Source organism: Exophiala oligosperma (assembly GCF_000835515.1).
Source record: "Exophiala oligosperma strain CBS 72588 unplaced genomic scaffold supercont1.10, whole genome shotgun sequence".
In the NCBI taxonomy this organism is placed as follows: Eukaryota; Fungi; Ascomycota; class Eurotiomycetes; order Chaetothyriales; family Herpotrichiellaceae; genus Exophiala; species Exophiala oligosperma.
Window position 1 is genome coordinate 178,242 of NW_015622827.1, and position 17,494 is coordinate 195,735.

The 17,494-nt window shown below is 51.9% G+C and overlaps 5 protein-coding genes across 7 annotated transcripts; 1 reads left to right on the forward strand and 4 right to left on the reverse strand.

The window, feature by feature from the left end:
- The first annotated feature begins 208 nt into the window (after window positions 1-208).
- Window positions 209-3,795, forward strand: PV06_09266. Of its 3 annotated transcripts, none has more exons than XM_016410700.1 (4): window positions 209-561; window positions 616-656; window positions 711-2,147; window positions 2,200-3,795. In XM_016410700.1, exon 3 carries the CDS (start codon window positions 1,507-1,509, stop codon window positions 2,134-2,136), a length of 630 nt encoding a protein of 209 aa, XP_016258507.1. In that variant the 5' UTR covers window positions 209-561; window positions 616-656; window positions 711-1,506; the 3' UTR covers window positions 2,137-2,147; window positions 2,200-3,795. The 3 variants fall into 3 exon arrangements, with proteins under 3 accessions (XP_016258507.1, XP_016258505.1, XP_016258506.1); XM_016410698.1 differs by having other exon boundaries at window positions 711-2,096; XM_016410699.1 differs by having other exon boundaries at window positions 711-3,795.
- On the reverse strand, window positions 2,211-4,228 carry PV06_09267 (uncharacterized protein). The gene has a single exon (XM_016410701.1). It carries the CDS (start codon window positions 4,183-4,185, stop codon window positions 2,269-2,271), a length of 1,917 nt encoding a protein of 638 aa, XP_016258508.1. The 5' UTR covers window positions 4,186-4,228; the 3' UTR covers window positions 2,211-2,268.
- A 4,239-nt stretch (window positions 4,229-8,467) lies between these two features.
- On the reverse strand, window positions 8,468-9,466 carry PV06_09268 (uncharacterized protein; the record flags this gene model as incomplete). Its single annotated transcript, XM_016410702.1, has 1 exon — window positions 8,468-9,466. The coding sequence occupies one exon, from the start codon at window positions 9,464-9,466 to the stop codon at window positions 8,468-8,470; it is 999 nt and encodes a 332-aa protein (XP_016258509.1).
- A 361-nt stretch (window positions 9,467-9,827) lies between these two features.
- PV06_09269 (uncharacterized protein) lies at window positions 9,828-11,170 on the reverse strand (the record flags this gene model as incomplete). Its single annotated transcript, XM_016410703.1, has 2 exons — window positions 9,828-10,998; window positions 11,103-11,170. The coding sequence occupies 2 exons, from the start codon at window positions 11,168-11,170 to the stop codon at window positions 9,828-9,830; spliced, it is 1,239 nt and encodes a 412-aa protein (XP_016258510.1).
- A 1,443-nt stretch (window positions 11,171-12,613) lies between these two features.
- PV06_09270 (uncharacterized protein) lies at window positions 12,614-16,219 on the reverse strand. The gene has a single exon (XM_016410704.1). It carries the CDS (start codon window positions 16,039-16,041, stop codon window positions 12,964-12,966), a length of 3,078 nt encoding a protein of 1,025 aa, XP_016258511.1. The 5' UTR covers window positions 16,042-16,219; the 3' UTR covers window positions 12,614-12,963.
- Between the last annotated feature and the right edge of the window lie 1,275 nt (window positions 16,220-17,494).

Genomic DNA, 17,494 nt, shown 5'->3' on the forward strand with positions numbered 1-17,494 from the left:
TTCCCGCCCGTAGTTTGAAGTCAAATAAGGGCCATTGAGACCCAACAGACTCTCACTTTAGGCGCATCCCGGTGCCCCCAAAGTGCCTCACTCCGTCTGTCACAGTCCCTGTGATCACCCGGCAAGCCCCGCCAGCCCTCAGCCGCGAAAGGCCTAAAACAGGGACTTCCCGCTATCCAGAAGGGCTAATACGTCCTTTCCGTTCCGCCTCAAGAGCTTTCACTCCCACGGCATTGTGTTCTTCTCAATGTCCTTTCACCAGAATCACCACTACATCCTACCTTTTATTATCACCGATATCGAATAAGGAAACAGTCTGTCGCCCACTCCCGTCGTATAACATATCTAAATCTTTGTGGACGCGAGGGGATTTCGACAAGGCTCATTTTCTTCCTCATCCTTGTTCACCCAAGTGGAACGCGTGCACGTCCACTGGTAGCGGGTAGCCGAGACGTGCAAGGTATAGCTTCGTTTCCTACCGCGAGGCTTAACGACGCAATGTGTCCGGAGATCCAAGAGACCGGCGAAGGTGAAGACTCGAGAGACATCGCTCCTGATCCTGTTCGTTGAGCTCTCCCTTTATGCTCATTCGAGGCGCTGATGAATTGCCACTAGCATGTTGACGACGATCCCGACTCTACGTACGGCGGCGATGCGTAAGTGTAGTATCTGGAAGGCCGGCGTAGAACTTCAATACTAACAGCATAAAGCGTATCAGAAACAACATCCATATCATCGTGGATACGTGATTATCGCGTCGAGAATGGCCGCACATACCACGCATACATGGACGGCAAATACTGGTACGGTTGTTCCCTGTCCATTTTGTTCCTTTTTCTTGCCATCTTGACTCGTCGTCTATCGGAGAAAAAGATTTACTCGATGACACTTCGGGGTCCTCGGATCGACACTGACGCTCGCTTGCGCCAGGGGTTCAAACGATGAAGCTGCCAACGAACACCTCGATATAGGTCATGAGCTTTACACCAAGACTCTCGGCAACAAACTCTTCCTCGCCCCAATTGATCCCAACCCTTCTAAGATCCTCGACCTCGGCACCGGCACAGGTACCTGGGCAATCGACGTCGCCGACGCCTACCCGTCCGCCGTCGTCACCGGCACCGATCTATCGCCCACCCAGCCGACTTGGATACCTCCAAATGTGCGTTTCGAAGTCGACGACGTGGAAGCCGAATGGACGTTCCCACCAAACTCGTTTGACCTCATCCACATCCGAGGCTTACACGGCTCCATCACCGACTGGCCGGCGCTGTACGCGCAGTGCATGACGGCCCTCAAGCCGGGCGGCTGGCTCGAACAGGCCGAGTACTCGGCGCAGTTCACCAGCGACGACGACACCATCCCGCCCAACGGCGGCATCGAGGCCTGGAACCGCGTCGGCCCCGAGTGCCACAGGGTACTGAACCGCGAACTGCAGGTGCTCGACGGCATGCGCTCACACATGCTCGACGCCGGCTTCCGGTCCGTCGCCGAGTTTCCCTACAAATGGCCAATCGGGCCGTGGCCACAGAACCCCGAGTTCAAGACCCTGGGCGCATGGTGTCGCGCCCACGTCGACTCGGGCCTGGAGAACTGGACCCTGCGCCTCCTCACGAGCGTCCTGGGATGGTCGGTGGAGGAGGTCCTCGTCCTCTGCGCCAACGTCAGGAGGGACATCCGAAACCCCAAAGTCCATGCGATTCACAGGATGAAGGTGGTCTACGGGCAGAAACCAACCGGATAGCCGGCCGCCGAGTCACCCTTGATGATAATTATGATGATGTCCCACGATCGGTTTGGCCTTCTGCCAGCTATAATGACGTTGAATTGTTTGTTGGGCTGCTCCTACCTCTTTTTTTTCCCCCCACCACGAGCATTGAACAAGCGTTTAGGGAGCGGAGCCTTTGTTGCATGGCGTTATCCTTCCATAAGATGCACACGTTAGGGAGTATCATTTACGATATTTTCAGCGGCGTATCGATAGGACGGATCCCTCACTTTTTGGTCTGGCCAGCGACACGATATATATATTTGGCTATGACTGGCCGTCATGATTCTGTTGAGAGGGCTGTCTGTCATATTGTTGTTATTATGAGGCGAGTTAACAGTGCCAACTTATTTATAGCCCTGCCGTGACAGTCGGCACGGTGAGATTGGTATATATATTGATTACACAGAAGGTATTAACATATCTTTTAGAATCTTATCATGTCTCAGCGTGTCATGCACATATCACTTGTACCTGAAAGGAGAGGAAACGACAATTCATCAATCTCGAAACGCATCTGCTCGTCCATGATCATGATGCTCCTCCTTCGCCGTCGCGAAGGAGACCTGTTCTTCACCCTCGTCCTGCGTCTTGATCGGTTTAGGCGACTTGATTAGGTCCAATGGAGGTTCCTGCCTCTGGTGGTCTTTGGCTGGTTTGGGCATGTAAAGTCTTCCAAACTCGAACCGAAGCGGAACGTCAGTCTCCCCGACTTGTTCCCGTCGCCATACAGCGAGGGGACCGGACCAAAGAAACAGGGCTCGGTCAGGCGCGTCGTCTGACTCTGACTCTGCTGATGCTGTTGTTGCGGCGGTGGTGGGCCTGTCGTGGGTGGCCATTTTGTTTCCCGAGTCCAATATAGGAAGAGGAATCACGGTACCATCATCCTTCCAGCATTCAAGGAAGAGCGCGTGCGGATCACGCCGCGCTTGAAACCTGAAACCCTTGGTGAGAACTTTGTGAACTCGAGCCGCCTGTTCCGCCCCACCGAGTTCCATGACCAGGAGCCTGGCGCCGACGGCGTCGAAGATCTGTGCGAGGGGCCAGTAGAACAAATCTCCCGAGTGTACAGAGGGGCCGTTCTCAGGCACGAGGGCAATCTTGGGTTCGAATTTGCGGACGCTGCGTTCGGTGGTTCCGCCGGGGGCATAGTCTTTCTCGGAGATGTAGGGGGGATTACTTATGACGACGTCCCAGGGTGAGTCGGGGTCGACGTCACCCTCCACACCTCCATGCTCATGATCAGCAGTAGGAGCAGGAGCAGCTTTGGCAGATCCATCTTCAGTGTTGAGATTGAATGTTCTTCGAATGTGTGGATCACGTCGAGTCTTGGTGTCTAGGGTCAACCTGAGAAGATCCTGACGCATGAAAGAAATGTCGGTCGCCGCCTCAGGGTGCAAAAGGCCCTTGTAGATGTTGTGGTGAAGGTTTCTATTGGCGACTTCGAGTGCAGTGGGGTGATAGTCGACACCGAGGATCTCCAGGTCGATTGTCGATGGCCAGTGGTGGTCGCTGGATGTGGACGATAAAGAATTTGGTGGTGGTTTGAGGATCGAGTGGAGGAGGAGTGCTATGCAACCGCTTCCTGTGCAGAGGTCTAAGATCCTGAGTTTGCGGCGGTTTCGCGGTTCATGGTCACCTGCTCTTTGATCTGTCTCTTGAACGGCAGATGCAAGCATATTTGCAACATTTTCGGTGTATGCTTCTGTTTCAGGCCGGGGGATCAGGACTGTGTTGGGAGTTAGGATTTCTAGATTGCCGAAAGGTTGGTTTCCGAGGATATGCTGCAGTGGCTTCCCCCGCGATCTGTCGTGGACAGCTTTCGTTAAGAACTTCCGGATCAGCTGGTCGCTGCCATTCCTCATGCCGTCTGAAACGGCTTTGCGAGCCAAAGAACCATCTTCTGCCGTGGCATTGTCTCTGGTATTTGACAGGTTTCTGCGTGCGGCTCTTCTCTGAACGCCTTTGCTTATCTTCCTTCCTGGTGACGCTTGATCTTTCTTGTTGCCTTTAGAGGAGTATATGTGCCTTCTAACAGTCTTTCCCTCTGAGTTCCTAGAGCTTCCAGTGGGTTGTGCTGCCAGAGGGCTATGAGTTGTACAGAAATTCCGCTCCGTCACACTTCCTCTGTTCGCAAGCACTCTACACCGATTGTGCCCGGTGAAGGTGCTCCGTGAGATCCTAGCTATCCTAGCTCCATGATGACCTATTGGGACTTGTTCTCCCAGATCGCCAGACCGCTCTCTCATGTCATAAAGCCTCCGTCGTCTGGAAGCAACTGTCTCTTGAACATATTCTTCGAGCCATCGAAGCTCGTTTCGAGCCGAGGGGAGATCTCGGCACACTCGAAGCAGGAGAGGTAGGAACGGGTTCTCGTGAGCAGCCCGTCGAATAAGAGCAGGAGGAAGACGTGTCATCTGTTTGCGAAAATCTTTGTGCAGGACGGGATGTCCTCCGTGCTCGTGTAGATTGAAATAAATATAGAGTCGGATGGGAGTTGGAGAACATCTGTATACCTATTATGTAAAGCGTCTTGTCAGACAGTTTCTGGCTCCTCTTCAAGCCGACATCGATTCTGTCAGACGAAATATCTTGATCACAGTCAACAAAACACGGACATTTGGGGTACGACGACCATCAATGACAAGGAACGAAATGGACCATTGTCAGGGACGTTGAAATCATTTTCTGAACGCAATTAGCCCATCTCCTCGCGCTGATATCGCTAACTAAATGCGTCTCCCCTTAACGGGCTTGTTGACGTTCTCCTTTGCGGATTATCCAATGACTCTGCATGTAGAGGCGTACAAGATGGTGGGTAGTGGACTACCAAGAACACGAACCTACCAGTCTGGACTGCAATGATGCTTGAAGCCGGCATACTCTTTCAAAACTAGGATGCTGACAATGTTTGAGAGCTGCTCCTGGCGAATGGGAAGAACAATGCTAGCGTCGAGTGTCTGTCCCAGTCTCCCATGCCGTACCAGACAAAATACACATCGGATTGACGCACGATTCTAGGTAGAAACTGTCTTGGTATTTCCATCTAGCTCCGCTCATCAGATGGGTAGAGCCCTTTGACTACTTTGGCCTGGCGACAGCCTGAAATTGACCACAACACCATCGTGACAGACATTGGCTCCTGCTATTGTCTACCTAATCGTTACGAAATCCGGGATCACAATATGGCTAGCTTCGTGTGCATCACTAGTCGCAACTGAACCGTCAGGTTACCTGATGGAATCATCGCAGGAGACTGGATCATCCTGGCGTCCTTCTTACGGAGGGCTATCATCCCATCCATCTTCAATGCTCCCCATACATCCGATATTGGCGATTGGTTGGTACTATAGAAGCTAAAGGGATACAGCTCACCAGGATCCGTTGACTCACCGGATCGTACGGTTCTCGCAAGAGAAAACTTGAGGTCTACTACGGAGGATAGAACCTCTGCGTGTTTTCCATCACGCCTCCTTCCTACATCAGTGGCCTCCTGCAGAATCTCATGATGCACGAGAGCCTGATCAAGTGGATCGACGGGTATGGAGAAGTCGAGGACGTGGCCAGTAGGTCCAAGGAAGGGCGAATCGAGGGAGCCGCTGTTTGGTGGACATCGTCCTGTGATGCCGGAAATGTTGAAAGCTCTGGCTGCCCCAAGGCAAAGTCGTATTGTCCTACACGGAGATAGTACATGAGAGTTGGGAAAACCCAGGACATGTCACGGCTCGTTTTTCCTGGCCAAGGGACGGATGGCATAGAGCAATGTTGGGGCACATGTCACGAAGGCCAGACATGCACTAGATAATGGACGTCAAGATCCGTAACAGGGAAGGTTCGAGGTTTGGGCTGTACCTTGTAAGATAGTCAACACGGAATCGTCTTCGTACCTGGCATGGGAGATGCATTCGATAGTGCGTCCCCGCTTGAAGTGGCTTCTTCTTGTCGACTGTTTCTCTTCCCTCCGGATTCCCGATGTCCGCTTGCCCTTGTCGATGGGGGGATCAGCAGTTTTCGGCGCTGGTGGACGATTTCTTTCTCGAGACCAGAAAAAGGGCACCGAGAAATGCTCACATCTTTGGGTCACTTATCCTGTCGTGTCACACACCCCACAGCCCAGAGACATGGTACGACAGGATCGCCGTGGAACGAGTGGCAGTGACGGTAATGATGGCGGGCATCCTCTTCTTCGCTGACGACTCAAGGGCCCATGTCGGTGCGTGGCCGTGCAGGATTAGATCGTATGCAGGCTGTGCGCGTGGAAGTGGGAGGCGGAGGAGAAAACGGCGAAACCGGAAAAAGGGGCGGGATCAGCGCAGTCAGCCTAGCGAGTCCTTCACCGCTTCTTCTCGACCTCATTCTCGATTTCCCTTCTCTACAAGACATTCTAGAGACCAGCTACACCGATAGTCTCCCCAGTCTTGCCCTCTCCACCGTCCGTGGTCGTGGGATTCAGGTACGAAGCCGGGGTCCAGGGTGAGCCGGATGCACCATTTCTCTTGCCTGCATGACCTAGTCGGTAGTTGCACCATCAGGCCAGAACCCAGTGCGACACCGATATTCTGGTTCGGTCTGGTCAATCTGGTCGGTCGATGGCCTCGCACTGGGGAGGGGGCTTTGCATCCGACTTGTGCAGCACAGTGCAGCGAAAAAAAAAAGAAAACCACAACGCACTAAAATCCTCTGGTATACGCTTGAGGCCGCATCTGATGGAATGGCATCGCAACGCCACCAGAGTCACCGCATTTTTGACGGCTGACACTTTGTTGAGTCAAAGGAGACACAAAAGCTGATCTCCATAGCCGATAACTGTTTAGGGGTCAGCCATGTGTGAGACGGTATGATTTGTTTCATGTGATTCGACGGGTAGTCGCTACACGTCTGCACGCTTCACTTCTGGCTTTGTATACTTTTGCCAGGGAGAAAGACCTGGTCTTGAGTATCGTTTGGTGTTGCTTGGTTATATATCTCCCGTCCTTTGCCTATTGACTTCTTCTTCCATTTTCTGTTTGACTCTTTTCTCATAGGGATAGCTTTTACTCCCGACCAGGTTCATTCACCTTTGACAGCAAATCAAACCACGAATCTCGATACAGAAAAAACATCATGGAATTACCTGTCGACATGGGACGCGGCCACTACGACGTCACCGGAATCCTCAAACCCATGGGTCCCCAAAAGCCATCATCGCCAAAGTAACAAAAACCCAAGACATCTGACCTCCATATCGGTGACTGGCTGCCTGCACTCAAAGTTCTGATCCTCCTCGTTACTGTCTATCGGTGACCTGTATCTTGTTACTCGGATACGCTCCTCGGACAGTAGTGCTTGGGACGAACTGGCTGTGGATGTGCACAAAGGATGGAATACCGAACCTCGATCGAGACCACCACGGGTACTGCAACAAAAAAAACCCCAATACCTTAGGTCATACATCCGTTGTCTAACTCGACTTGAATCTCACTCAACTTCTGACCACCTCCTTCTGTTCTCTCATGCCGTCCTCCGCGACAAACGATCAAAAGCAACAACTCTCCTTCTTCTATTTCAGCAGAACTCGAGCTCTTCACCGCATCGAATCCTACCTTGTTTTCAACCTCCAGTCGGCCTGACGCTGTTTTTGATCGACACCGTCAAACCACTTTCTGGTCAAAAGGTCAGCAAGGGAATCCCCCCCCAGGCCTTGTGACCGGGCGTGTAAGATGGACAAAATACCACCTCGTATGACTTGTTGCTGCAACGAGCAAAGCGGCCGCCAACTTTTAGCAACCGACAGGATGACTGCATGTAATGTACAACGCACTCGTTGCTTCAGTTTTGACGGCGTGTGTGGGGAGGGAGGAAATGACCAAAGGTAGTCCTTCGTAAGAGTTTACATGCAGTAATACACTCATCTGCAATCAAAAGTTCTATATACCTTACCTAGGTAGCTTCACCTTTGAGGGGAAGAACAAACAGTCAATGGTACTTGACTATCCGTTTGATTGTTGTTTTGTTTTTTTCCTTCCCCCTTAGCTCAACCAGCTGAAACCCCGTGATGATGCTCATGATTTGAGAAAACTGCACTGCCCCGTCCGAGTGTTGGAGCTGATCAGGTCAGGTCAGGCCCATGTCAGGTCAATTACCTACCCAAGTAGTAACTAGGTTGTTAAACAAGGGTTAAGCTGGAGTTAGGGTGTGTGTGGTACCCATGTACCTATGTATGTATCTTTTACCTACCTACCCAAAGGACTGACGACTCCCCACCGTGAGAGTCATGTACGGCACTCCGTAAACCTCAGCCTCAAAATCCTCCAAGATACTAGCTACCGTAGAGACATGGCCCTCTCTATTTCCCACCAAAGAATATCATGTAAAGAAAGAACAGCTGTGGGGAATCTCTTTTGAGCCGCTCCCACCCAACACTTGACATTGAACGGACTTGGCTGTATGTGACCGGATTGGTTCAAAATTCCCATCTCACAGAAGATCGATCTGGGGGGAGGGTCCCACTGGTGAGTAACTTGAGTAAGTTGATGCGCTTTGGAATGATTCTGTTTTGAAAGAAGAAAAATCGAATTGAATTCGCTATATGGGGTATCTTTTGGTCTATTTCTACACTTTTTTCATAACTTGGAAAAGAAAGAAAAAATGAAGAAGCAGAGAAGCAGTCAAAGGATGTTTTTGTGTTCGACAAATGGGCGAGTCGTGAGTCGTGGCAAATCACGACCTTTCCAACCTCGAAATCTCACTCCTCAAGACCGCAATCACACTCTCGGCGGCGGCCTCGATCTTGCCTCGTTCGAGGTTCGTCAGTTGTCCCAGTACCCAAGCACTCACGTCGTCCTTCTCGCGGGACCGAGGTCGCCCGATGCCGACGCCGAGTTTTATGAATCTGTCGCCCATGGACGGCAAGAGACCTGCCGACTTGAAAGACGACTGTATCGATTTGATCCCGTTGTGGCCCTTGGCACTGGTTTCGCCTCGACGGAGTTTGATGGTCCCGATGGAAGATTCGAGCTCGTCGTGCAACACCACGAGTGCGGTGAGGATGTCGGGCGACGCGCCTGCATTCAGGCCGTTGAATTGTTTCCATGCCTTGAGTGTGCCGGTCCCCGAAACATTCATCATGCTTGCGCTCTGCCATAGTGTATATTCTGGAACGCCCCGGTCGGAACCCAGACTGACACTGCCCGTCCCCAAAACCTTGCTCCGTGACAAAGGTGGCAGGGACATGTGTGTGGACAGGCTCTTGAGGACGAGGTGCCCGGCCGAGTGTCGGGTGGTGTGGTACGGTGGGGGGTTGCCGATGGATGCGATCAGCAATCGAACCTGTCGAGCTGGTGGCGGGGCCATTGTGGAATGGATGTCTTTCGGGCGGCGGATGCGTAGAGGAGGCGGGATGATCGGCGAGTCACCGATGGCGGCGGCGTGGTCTGCCTTTGGAGCGCTCGAGGAGGGAGGAGTGGGGGTTGTGTTGGTGGTGACGGTAGCAATCGACGTTATCGGTGTTTCGACCGGTCTACGTTTGACATGTTGGCGTTGCGGTTGGGGGTTTGCGATGAGCACGGGAGCAGGTTTGGGGACAAAGTGATCGTGATCGTCAACTGGCTCGGCCCAGGTAAGATCGTCGTCGGCGTCGTGGTATTGTACAAAGGTATCGCGGGAGATGACTTCGCTCCGACTGCGCTGGTGCGATTTCGCTGGATGGGAGTTAGTCATGGCTGCGGGAAAGCCGACGCCGAGTAGTGAAACTGTCGTGAGTGCCACTTACCTCTCGAAAAGTATAAAAAGAGTGACAAGGAGTTGGGCCTTTTGTATCTGGATAGAAAATGACCGTCTTTGGGCTGAACAATGGAATTCGTCAAAAAGTTGACAAAGCCCGAGTGCTGAACAATCCAAAAGCCCTTCGAGTCATTTTCTGACCTGCGTCACTATGCCGTTTTCGGTGGGGGTGCTGCCACGTGACCCGATGAGTACCAGTCATTCCGAATAAGACAATGGATGGCCTTGCTTTTCCCCGGGTATGCTGTCGATCGAACAGGTTACATCTGTCTTCTGAAAAAGAACCTCACAGCTATCCTCAGCCATCGTATCGCCGTTGCGTCACATCCAACTTGGCGATTTCACCGTCAATTTCATCGTCGTCCAGAGGATATAAACGATCCAAGGCCCAATCAGTTCCCGGATCGCGAGTCGATTTCGTGTTTGGTTGAATGATACCATCGCTACTGGATGGAGCCGACTTTTCGGCATCCACCTCTTTGTCTCTCGCAGATGCGTCACTCTCCGAGGCTCTGGTTGTTGTCGTTGTAGTCGCATCTCGGTTGCTGTGGGCAGCATGTTTCTTTTGAAAGAGCGACGGCGTCCAGGAGATCTTTCTCGAACTTACTTCCTGAGCGTTGGACTGTCTTGAGCGAAGCTGAGTCGTCAAGGGAATTCCTCCCAAACTCTGTCCGTCCAACCTCGACGGTGCACCCTCTTGCATGCGATTTGCGGTGGAGTCGCCCAAGAACGACCTGAGATGGAACACCCTCCGAATCAACGCCCAGCTGTAAGGCATGTTGCTGACAATCATGGCCGTGCTCGCCTCCCGACAGTACCAATAAACCCACTCGGAGCTGTAGGGGTGTTTGAAGCTGGCCACTTTGCTCAAGATGGCGCAGATCATGGTGAAGATGCCCAAACTGAACGGGAAAACCAGGAGGAGTTTGCGCTTGGATTCGAGGTGTGAAGTCAAGAACAGAGGTAGAGGGATGGAGAGGATCAGGATGTCGCTGGTCAAATTGAACGTCAGGTTCATGATGAGGTGGTGCAGCGCGGTCGTGCATTGGGTGTTGTCGGTCGGGGTTTTCCAGTAATCGTGAAACGGTCGACACCAGACGCCAAAGTAGCAGACTTCCATGACGATGTAAGTCAGGACAACATATGCGGCGGCGCACTTGACGACGAGAGCTTGCTTCAAGTTCTGCGTGATTCTCCAGTACAGAAGCAACAGACAGATCTTGGTGCCCCACTGGACGGCGCACATGCATTGCTCCACGAGAAGGACCGTCTTTGCGCCCCATGTCCTCGTGTGTATCTCGTGAGGGGTCAGTTCAACTGGATGAGCGGGATCGATTAGATTAGTCGAGACTGTCAGGTCGATGTTGAGGAACACAATGAGAACGGTGTAGAGGCATGTCAAAAACACCATCAAAAAGTCCTCGATTTGAAGGCGAAGGACCGACTTGAAATGTAATAACCTCGCGACACTATTTAGTGACAACGAAAAGTCAGCGATCAGATTACCCATACAGTAGGTGACGGGAAGTTGATCGAGAAGGACACAGAGAGAGAGGGAGAGGGAGACACATACAGTCGCGCAATGATGGTACAGATCGTGAACGAGTACCATATCCATGATTCGACGCGAAAAGCCGTCATGGTAATTCTTGATCTGGAGGGGACCCTGTCGTCGTCGTCGTCGCGAAGAGTTTTGGTTTAATGATGATCAATAAGTGAACGCCGCCGAGTCAGCAATCGTATCTGTTGGTGACGTAGGAGGGTGTTTTGTCGCAAAGATATCGCTCTGTGTGGCATGACTAGGTAGATATCTAGGTTCGCTCGAGGCACGTAACGAGTAGTAGTAAGGCGGTCAAGGTCGAGTCGGCGAGTTATTGTGTGTCTGTATGGTGACACTCGTTTGACACCAGGGTTTATGTTGGTCGGTGTGTTAATAACTACTCCTCAGGTGTGGAAAAAGGCTTGCTTGAGTGTGAAGTGAGAATCAAGAAAATAATGTAGTTACAAGATCTCAACCCATGGTAATAAAAGGAATTAACCGAAATCTCGAAGAGGGAAGGAATAAGTAAGGGTAAGTAAAGGTGTAGTGATGTTTACGGCTCTCATTCTTCTCTCGTCAGTGCGCCCTTCTCTTGGGGGGGACGGCAGAGGTGGGAGTGGGTGCGTTGTTGGTGGGTTTATCGCTTAAATCACTAGCCTCGAAGAGACCGAGGAATGAGGGTTGCATGAAATCGCGATGATCACTTGGTATTATTAGTGAAAGTAACTCTGGTAGAACGGCGGAACCCGAGCTGATACCATGGAGTCCTGTACTGTAGGAGATCTTCTTCATTATCAGTAATACCCTGGTCACGGTCACTGTGCTTTGGCATCATTGCAATCTTGCTTATTCTTACCAGGTACTCCCTGCCCGTATGCTGAGTTGCTTTCCGAGGCCGCAATGGCGACGAGTATGATCGAGGCATTCATTAGGGTGGCCTAGAAGACGCCACGAAACTTCCATTAGATCGAATCTTAGGTGAAGGCATCGCACTTCACGGATGAGGCGCCTGGGCTGTTTTTCACAGTCGAGTTATTCTACAAAGGTGCGTTTGGAATAGTACATTGTTACCTATGTAAGAATCCCTCACGACAATGGACATTGTGATAAGAGAGACTTCTCAGTCAGCTTGAACACAGTAGTGCTACGTACTCGTACAAAGTGACCTACTCCGTAGGTAAATCCCCTAGATACCTAGACACTGTAGGGATCCAGGTAGTAAACCTGCCTAGACGTGATTGGCACCCATTGCCCCGGGTCTTCAGCGAGGTGTTGGCTTTGATTAGCTCCAACTCACTTACCTCTAGCCCTCCGTAATAGGGAACACCCAATTGACGAAACGTATTCTCTGGTAGACACGCCTCAAGGTATACTCTATATAAACGGATACTTAGTACCTGATGTGTAGGAACCTGAGGTAGTAAGCCCCGTTGTTGAACATCTCGATTCAACGACAGTCAGCTTACTTGCTCATTCAGTCACGTTCTCATGACTGCTTTTTCGTTATACCATGTTTTTGTTATCATGTATATATATATATATATATGCCTATTATGTAGCCATAATTACCTACCTCAATATATCCAGCCGTATTCGCATTTCCAAATGAATGGAAGGGTATCGTAAAGAATCCAAAATAGTTGTGTCTCTGTGTGTGTTCATCAAATCCCGGGCCATGTCGTAAAACTTTTGGCCTGCCCAAATATATTTCCCAGCTTTTGCTCAATGCAACCATCATCATACCAGACAGAGAATGGTCTGGTGGAAATCCTTGGTCTTGGTGTTGCCGCGAATGAATGTCCCGTCATGTCCCAAAGATCGGGTATGAAAACGTGCCGTGCGCCTGTGTAGAAATGCCAAAAAATAATTGCAATTTTGTTTTTCTTTTGTTCCTTCAACCGGTCGAACTTCTCAGCTTCTTATTCGCACTCCCTTGCATCTTGCGCATCGCCTCACGATGGAGGTCCTGCATCTCGGGACGCCTCATCATCTGGTCCATCGCCAACTGTCTCCGTTGCTCCTCGCTGCGTTGGTACTCCTCGAATCGCCGTTGGTTCTCTAACTGCGATCTCAACCGTGCCCGGCCGTGTTCCGCCACAGAAGCCTCGAGACCGTCACGAGATGCATGTTGCTGTTGCGTCAATCGCCAGTCTGCGAGCAGCGATTCTCGTTTCTGGGCTTCTTTCCTGACGTCCCGCTGTGAAGGCTGGTGGGAATCGTAGCTGTCCATTCGGGTACCGGAAGGACGTTCAGCCCTTTGGTACTGTTGACTCTGTAGTCTCTGGAGTTGTGCCACATCGTATGGAGTTCCGCCCTGTGGGCGCGGTGTATCGTGGGCCGAATACGGCGTGCGATTGCCCGAACCAAAACTGGTCGCAGAATCTCGGCGTGTGGGCATCATGTACGGTGATCCTGCACTTGAGCGACGGCCGGTAGGCGCCGGTACACCAAATTCGCTCGGAATGTTTTCCATGATGGGCATGGTGGCGAGAGAGGTAGACGCAGTAGGGTTGAAACTACCTCGACTTACTCGTTTGCTGGGAGCTTTGAGCGATTGCATCGAGGTTGTCCGCGAGGGTGCCTTCGTGGCACTTGGTCGCCATTGTTGATCGGAAAGGGCTCTTTGAGGAGTCGGTGGGTGAGACGCAACACCTACACCGGCGCGACTGGTACGAACTGTCTCTACTTGCGCCGTATGAACTGGACCTTGTGTAACCAGGGCTTGTGTCTGTGGATCAGTCGCCACTCGTGCAATATATGTCGGGGAATCCTCTGGCCCATCGTCCCCTTTGATCGATTCTGGCTCGTCGTAGATAGGTGCTTCTGCAGACGTAATATGCTTTGCCCATTCGTTCGTTCGGTGTGACAAGACCACCGTCGACGTTTGGCTTGGTACTTGAGCCAAAGCAACCCTGGTAAGTGACTCAGCGGTTGAATCGGTTCCTTCAGACGCTTGGGATTCTGGGACTCTATCATCGCCTCTGGTGTCCCCAACTACTGCCGTCGCACTGGCAGCAATGGTGCGTATTTGGGCAGCAGTGGGCCTTGATGTGTGGTTCAAAGCTCCATCTTTACCGTCTGACGATGTGCTTTCTGCGTGGCCAAAGCCCGTGGTCGAGCCTGACAGCATGTCCGAGAACTCAGCGCCCTCAGTAAAGACCGGTGAGATGATAATCTGTGGGCATCCCCCTGTCTTATTCCTTGCATCAGCATCAAGCGAGTCCACGTCAAGCTCCTCGTTGTCTCCGTCCAAAGTCGCTGCGGCCGAAGATGCTCTGCTTTGCGGCCTTTCAAGGTCGACAAGATGGTCCTTGGAATGCGCAGCGAGCGGCACATATCCCGAAGTCAAACGTTTTGTAAGCCCGGAACTCGGTCGTCTCTTGGGCTTCGAGAGCTCAATACCACTGTCTGATTTACTAAGGGCCAAGCTATCGTCGTCGCCTGCGGTCAGTGGGCTTAAGGTGCTAGAGGATGCAGACAGATCGCCACTCTGTTTGTGTTCATCCGCAGCCTGGCCGTCTTCGAGAGCTTGAAGAGCCTTCTGGCGTTCATTCAACGCCACCTCCTCGTCGTTTTCATCCGCCTCTGGTATCACCTCCACAGTAACAGAGCTTTGACGTTTATTTTTTGAGCCGTAACAAGATTGAATCCTTCGAGAGCCGTATGTATCCATTTCGAGCTCTTCTGTAGAAGCCGACGGGGTTGGAGGCTGAAATGCAACAACAGAAACCGTAGAGTAGCGTTTGTGGGTATGTGCATCCTGCCATAGAACCGTATTGCGCTTGCTGTTGAGTCTGTCGCCATACTGTTTCTCCCAAGCTGACTTTTCCCGTTCGTTCCGACGTTCGAGATGTCGTCCCAATGCGGCTTCAATGGCCTGCTTCTGTCCTTCGTCTTCCTGCTGCACTGCATCTTCCTTGCGCTGCTTTGACCTGATGATTTTCCACAATTTTATCTGTGATAGCAGACCGATGATGGTGCCGATGACGATGATTGCAATCTCGACTTTCATGCCTCGTGTCAGTGGGTAAGTGTCGGTGTTGAGTGGGAAGAGTTCGTCATTGAGATCCCATATGTAGAACCAGAACTCCTTCATTCCAGCCCTGATGAAGCAGTCAAGCCCGAGTACGAATGCGGTTGCGCCGCCAAAAGCTGTCGACCCGATCAAAGCATAAGGTCTAGTGTAGCTTGTCCAAGACAGTGACCATGCTACCAAACTGAAAACGCCAATGAATGCACCTTTCCCGCCAGGGCTGGTGACGAGCCCTCCTGGTTTGAGGACGAGCAGCCACATACTAAAGCAGAAGCCGCCCAAGAGACAGCCAAATCCTTCTGTGAATTCCTTGAATATTAGTGCCCCGCCACCAAAGACTGCGCCGGTCATGAAGATCGCCACGAAAAAACCCCCTTGAACCGCATCACTGACAGGAGTACTCATGACAAAGTCGACCAAGGCCGTAGTCGCTATACTGGCCAGGAACCCGCATGACAGGAAAATCTGAATCGATCTGCTCTTGACTCCGATGAGCGCATATATGCCACCCAATACGATCAGAAAGACGCCGGCAATGCCGAATGCGGGTGTGATTCTAGGCCGAAGGGGCAGGTCATCGTTCGCTTTGGTTTTGGAACTGGCCGTAGAATTCGCCGGGGACGTAGCAGCTGTGGGTATGGCAGAAATTGTTGTGGACGTATGGCTCGCGACTGTTGAGTTGGAAGTGAAGCCGGTCATTAAGGGTTGTGTTGAGGTAGTGTTCGAGCTCCCCTCGGTCGTTAAGGCGAGCGATGCTGGAAGGCTGCTCTGCGAGGCTGAAGCAACTGTAGGGGAGCTCGGAGCATCTGTGGTCAGAGTTGGCAATGCCCCATTTGCTGTGTCTTGTCGCTCTTGCAGACCTGAGTGATCTAGACCTGCAGTGACCAGCGGTAACGTCCAGCTCAACAGTGTGAGGATGAGGATGTGAAAAGACCGCATATTGGCCTTGACCCTGTAGTCGAAGAGACGAAGCTGGCACTCTGATTATGCAGGTGTCCAGCGAGATCCCAGCTGCATTAAAAAGATGTCCGATGGTTACACCTCCACGTCAGCATGTGCCGTTTCCCTAAAACCACTGTGCATTAACGGACGGCAGGCATGCGAGGCGCGGCAGGAGGGCAGAACTGAATACGAAGCTCAACTAAACAAAGATAGAAAAGACGCTCAACAAGCTTGTGTAGCTAAACCAAAAACCATTCTACCTCTCCATTCTGAGCAGTCGCACACAAATGCGACAGTGGTCTAGAGGGGAGTGTGTAAGTCGAGGAAACTCAATCTGGGACCAGAGCCTTAAAGCCAGAAACCCCAGCAGCAAGGAGCATAATGAAAGTGTGATGCGGCAAGCCACCAGCTCCATGGAGGCTCCTTTTTGGGACATGACGAGCTCGAAAACGCAAGCGAGGACAAGCGGAAAGGAAACGTGCGAGCTTAGTGTCCGGAGAAGAGGCCCGCTCACGATAGGATGCTGGCAAGGGTTCGGATGAGCGCCAGGCATGGGGGGAAATTTGGTTTCAATCAGGACTGTGGCCGGATCATCAGTAGGTGGTTGGAGGTGATTGATGCGCCAGGTCCGACGGTGAAGGTACAAGCTATTTTTGTCCAACCTGATGAGGTCGACCTGCATTTGTGATGCAGGGAGGCGACGTAAAACGCGGGCATCGGCGGTGGATTTTTCCATGACTTGTAGCCAACGAATGCCCTGGACTCCTTTGTAGGACGAGGGCGAGTACCGTAGCGTAGGCGTGCTTCGAGGTTGCTGGCACTCTCGCCCATCACGGCCAAAGACTCGCAAGGGGATCTGGTCTTCGGTTGCCGCCCAGTTGACTGGAGCCCGGGATCCTGGCCAACGAGACTGATGTTCATTTGTACGGGGTACTGTAGATTGGACTGCTGTACGGAGTATTTCCAAGGACTCTCATGCTGAAGGCGAGATTGGATGATGATTAGTTCAACAGCTCAATAAAAAAAAAGAGGGCTACAGCGTGATGAGCTTGGGCCATTGGCTGATGATTTTCCGGGGAGACGTGGAAATTGAGCCTCGTTCAAAGCTACGCAGGAACTAGGCAATTGCCGCACCCATTTCAAGCCAAAGCGCTTCACTGATCACAGGCTTGTGAAGGCCGAGTGAAAGACTACGGACGAGCTATCCGTAGCTACGGGTGTTTCTCACTGTCACTCTACAGTACGAGTAGCCCCTACCCTCCTATCTTCTTAGGATTTTCTTCTAGCACCACAATTGTATTGAATGGAAGCACCGGGAGGTGTCCTCGAAGACCCTTCGACCCAAAGGCCTCGCGGCTCCCAAAAAGTTGGCGAGATACAGGGATATTGTTCAACATCCAGGGATCTTCCTGGGCACAATCCCTGCCTCACATTTTCCGCCCCACTGTCA